Source organism: Hipposideros armiger, unplaced genomic scaffold (assembly GCF_001890085.2).
Source record: "Hipposideros armiger isolate ML-2016 unplaced genomic scaffold, ASM189008v1 scaffold_1410, whole genome shotgun sequence".
Lineage (NCBI taxonomy): Eukaryota > Metazoa > Chordata > Mammalia > Chiroptera > Hipposideridae > Hipposideros > Hipposideros armiger.
The window spans coordinates 3335-8341 of record NW_017732760.1 but is presented as its reverse complement, the minus strand read 5'-3'; the positions used below and the strand labels follow the sequence as shown (position 1 = coordinate 8341).

At 43.1% G+C, this 5007-nt stretch overlaps 1 protein-coding gene across 1 annotated transcript in view; it reads left to right on the top strand.

Moving 5' to 3' along the window:
- Positions 1-5007, top strand: part of GCM2 (GCM transcription factor 2) — an 11930-nt gene that overhangs the window by 3742 nt on the left and 3181 nt on the right. Inside the window, exons 3-4 of the mRNA XM_019633792.1 lie at positions 3839-4091; positions 4226-4338. Coding sequence (XP_019489337.1) covers positions 3839-4091; positions 4226-4338 — 366 coding nt within the window. The remainder of the gene's footprint in view (positions 1-3838; positions 4092-4225; positions 4339-5007) is intronic.

Here is a 5007-nt window from a genome sequence, read left to right as displayed (position 1 = left end):
CGCGCGCACACACACACACACCCCTGAGCCCTCAAGTGTAGAGAGACTGTACAAATGGCAGAGTTTTCTGGACTCTACAAAGGACAGAGCTGGGTTTAGAGATGTCTTCCAGCAGCTCTTTCCTTACGTTTGTCTAAAAACATACCCAAAGTAGCAGGCTTCACATTCCCAGTTTTCTGGCAGGAGCAGGACACCTGTCCCTCACTTTCCTTTAATGAAGGTAGAAATCAGGTGAGTCTCTCTTTATCCATTCTTTGAAATCCATGAGAAAGGTAGTGGAGAATCTCAGCAAATGCAGGTACACTGCTTCTCGCGCAGCAAAACTGTGAGATACAACTGTAAATTGTGGTGACCAGAATCTGAAACAAGTAGCACCACTTGGGCAATTCAGATGCCCTAGGCTGCCTGGATGAAGCACAGCACCCAGGAAGCTCCACAGACATGCTCACCAGGCCATAGGTTCCCAGGGAGCCTTTGTCTGGATTTTGGAAGTAACTTCTGAACTTTCTAATGACAATACAAGGAAATCACCATCCTCTTAGGTGAGATTGTTTTGTTTTGTTTTAATGAAACAAAGTTGTTTGGAGACAAGTCCAGGGAATGAACTGGACAGTTAGTCTTGGTCACACTGATTCGGGACGAACACTGAGGAGTGACTTCAAAATCCTGTGTGTGTGTGGAGGGAGAGTCAGAGTGGCCTTCCAAGCATTTGCAAAGGTGGACTTGTGGCAATGGTGTGGCACAGGAATTAGAGACTTGGCAGTTTTTCGGCATCTATGTGTCAAATGGGAGTTCAGATGGATAGCCATTCATTAGCAAGGTTGTGCAGCCTCTCAGAGATCAGAGGTTTTTCTGGATGTGCATATTTCTTTTATTTGTTTGTTTTAAAGTCTGCATATTTTAGAATCACATTGTACCATTTTTGTGAAACTGGACCTCACCACAGCAAGGACATCTCTTTCTCGCTGGCTTTGGTCCACATAAATCTTCATGGGGGAAAAAATCTAATCTTGCATTTTAAGAAACAGACGCATCTAAATAATGAAAAGGTGGCTTTTCTCTCAAGCATTTTTCTAGACTTCCTATGTAAGTGTGGGTTATTTTTCCTTTTGGAGACTAGTTCTTCATCAAAGAGTATGTGTAGCATCTCAAAAGGTACAGGCACATTGAACTATAAAAGGAGAACTGGAGGAACTTTGCCTGCTAGCCTTGCTTTGGCTAACTGAGGGAGAAAAAGCTAACCTAGCTGTATGGCCTTGAGATTGTTCCTGAATTTGCCTTAGTCTCAGGTCACTTACCTGTCATCAAGAGATGGAACCTGATAACAATCTAGTCTACTGTCATGTTTAGTGTGTGCATGCTCGTCTCGTGTGTGTGTGTGTGTGTGTGTGTGTGTTCATTCACATGTGTGCCAATACACTAGTGCAAATGAAACCCAACCCTGGTGTCCTCCATTCTTGTTTTGATTTTAAAATACCGTCTCTGTGGCTTCATTTTCAATGACAGTACTTTGGTAGCTGGCATGAGACCTAGGGGCTTCATCAGTACCCTTACAGGGCAGTGCTCAGGGAATCTTCTCTTCTGGAAAATTGTCAATTTGTTACTAAAGTCCTTAAATTGCCATGTTCATTTAACAAAGATATTAACATTTAGTATGAATTTAGAGTTGGTAGTACATCATTATATATTTCCTTTCTGACTGACTTTAAGTCAATCTATTAATTTATGTCAATTCTAATATTTCCAAGAAAAGACAATAATGCCTATTAGTAATAATAATGATTTCAACAATATCCCTGTGGTTTTGGAAACAAAATTGCACCTTTACCTATTACTGTTAGAATGTACATTCATGATGTACGCAAGTATGAATTGTCCAATTGACAACACTTTTGCTTTGCAAATGTTGGATTGAATTTTCCTGGGAGGACAGAAGGGAGAGAAGGTGCAAATGTCTTATTACTGTGATAATATGCTTCTGAGCCTCTGTCATACCAGTAAAGTCAGTGGGACCTAGCTGCCACAGATCTTGTGTATACATCCCAGCTATGCCACTGTAGAAAGTTCTCTAACTTCTACCTCCTTATCTGTTAAATAAGAGTAATGATGCCCATGCAAGGTTGCTGTGAGGATTATGCGTACCGCATAATGTGGCTTTATGGGCCATGCTGTCTCCATCCCAAATACTCAATTTTGCATTGTAGTGTGAAAACAGCCATAGACAATGCAGACACGAATGGACATGGCCATATTCTAATACAACTTCATTTATGGATAATGAAATTTGAATTTCCTATAATTTTCATGTGACAAACTATAATTGTTTTTATTTTTCCCCAACCATTAAAAAGTATAAAAATTGTTCTTAGCTTGTGGGCCATGCTAAAAAACAAGTGGCAGGCGGGATTTGACCCACAATTCCTAGTTTACCAACCCCTGCCCTAAAGAGTACCTGGCAAATAGTAAGTGCTAATTAAAGGGTAATTTTATAGTAAACTTATGTATAAGAAAGACATTGCAGTGTAAATAATGCAAAACATGGACAATGACCCCAAACCTGAAATATTAAAGCAGTGCTCAGTATTTTAGACGTAACTTACTATTGCAGCCTTGTGGCTCTTTGTAGAGAATTAACTATCCATGTTACTCTGGGGACAGAGAGGTTCAGTGCTCAGCAGGATTTACCATGGTGTTTATGCCCTTCATCACAGTGTCTTTGTAAACTTGGAGAGCTAAATGGGGAGGAGCAAGGAAAGCTGTTCTTGCCTTTCTGATGTTGCTCTTGATGTCACTGACAGGTGTGACCAACAGGTTCAAGATAAAGCCAAGAGCTTTTGAAGAAAAAGTGCTGGATTGAAGCACAGGCTCAACTGACTGTCAGGGAGAGAGCATTCCAATCGCTTTTTGCCCTGGCACTTTGATACTTAATTTGAAAATGTTTTCAACATTTAAATACACAAGAAGTGGTATAACATAGTAGTAATGAGAACAGGCTCTGGAATCGAACTGCTAAGGCTCAAATCCTAGAGTTAGGTCTTACTAGCTGTGTGACCTTGGGTAAGTCAATTAACCTTTCTGGCCTCCATTCCTTATTCAGTAAAATGGGGATAATATTACCTATTGTCTGTGTGTCTTACAGAAGTATGGACGAACTGATACATGTACAGCATTAAGAAGATAAGCACTATATAAACATCAATTAGCTAATTGTCAGAAAGCCATCAAAGACAGAATGAGTAGCATTTTTGTGATGGCATGGTTTCTGAGTTTTACAACATTTTTTTTCTTTTTAAAGATTTTATTGGGGAATTGGGGAGGGGAACAGACAAGTTGCTGTCATTTTGTTCTTCAGTCTAGTTGTGGGGAATGTCACTTCACTGGCCCAAGCTGGTACCATCATTGTGCTCTTCCCTGGCGAGGCAGATCAGTCGCAGGCTTCTGGGCGGCCATTCATGGCAGCTGCTGGCTGCTCACGCTGGCTGCCGGCTACACACAGTAGCTTATGGCAGCCCACTGCAGCAGGGGACTGCAGCAGGGGACTGCAGCCTATGCTGTCGCCAGCGTCCCACAGCAGCCCAGCCCCAGGTAAAGCTGCCGTTCACCATCTTAGCTGCAGAGGGCAGTGTCACTGGCCCTCATATGTGGGATCTGAACCAGAGCACTCTGGCAATCCCAAGCCAGTTCTTAACCAACATGCCACTCCGCTGGCCCTTACAACATTTCTGAATTTAAAAAGAACCATTTTTTATTCTAATGTGCTTAGATAAAATTAAAAGCGCGATATGTCGAGTTTGGGCTTGATAAACTTGACTTCCCTTTCTTTTGTGCACCTGTCCAGGAGCCAGCCCACTTCGACCGCTTCTGCGAGTGGCCGGATGGCTATGTGCGCTTCATCTATCGCAGCGACGAGAAGAAGGCACAGCACCACCTGAGCGGCTGGGCCATGCGCAACACCAACAACCACAATGGCCATATCCTCAAGAAGTCGTGCCTGGGCGTGGTGGTGTGTGCGCGGGCCTGCGCCCTGCCCGACAGCTCCCGCCTGCAGCTGCGCCCCGCCATCTGCGACAAGGCGCGGCTGAAGCAGCAGAGTGAGGCCCTGGGCCTGGGGTGGGCGCAGCCTTGCAATCCTGAGTTCCTTCCTCTCAGCTAATTTCCCCTTTCTTCCGTCAAAAGGTCCAGCGACCTGGACTGTTATTAAAGTTTCTCCCTTCTGGCTTTTCAGAGAAACCATGCCCCAACTGTCATTCCGCTTTGGAATTGATTCCCTGTCGCGGGCACAGCGGATACCCTGTAACCAACTTCTGGCGGCTTGATGGCAATGCCATATTTTTTCAGGTAGGCCTGTTGGGGGGAGGGGGAACCATCGTTTGTGATGGACATTTTCGTCGTACCATAGGGACCAAACCACCGGCCATGTGCCTTAAGAGCTCTGGAGCAAACCAAATGCAGCTCCTGTGGCCAGGAATAGGTGCAGGGCTCCCAGGACCTTACCAGGCTCCAAGGAATTAGCCCACCTACTGTGTGCTCTGTAAGGGCGTCAATTAGTGAACCACATTATAGTTATAGTTGATTTAATATAGTAAAAGGACTGTTATGTAACCTTTTAAGATGTCTGTTACTGATGCTGTTTTATTAGTTCAATAATTTTTTCCTGCAATTTGAAAACAACAACTTGGGATCTTGGGGGAGACATAATTTGTTTTTAGTTTTTATTTTTTTCAATTATAGTTGACATTCAATATTATATTACTTTCAGGTGTACAGGATAGTGGTTAGACATTTATATAACTTACAAAGTGATCACCCCAATAAGTCTAGTACCCACCAGGGACCATGCATAATTACTACAAATATTATCAACTATAGTCTCTATGCTGTATCTTACATTATTTCTTTTTTTTTAAGATTTTTTATTTTTTTTAATTGGGGAATTGGGGGGATGGGAACAACGCTGGGGAATTGGGGGAAGGGGAACAAACAAGTTGCTGTCATTTTGTTCTCCAG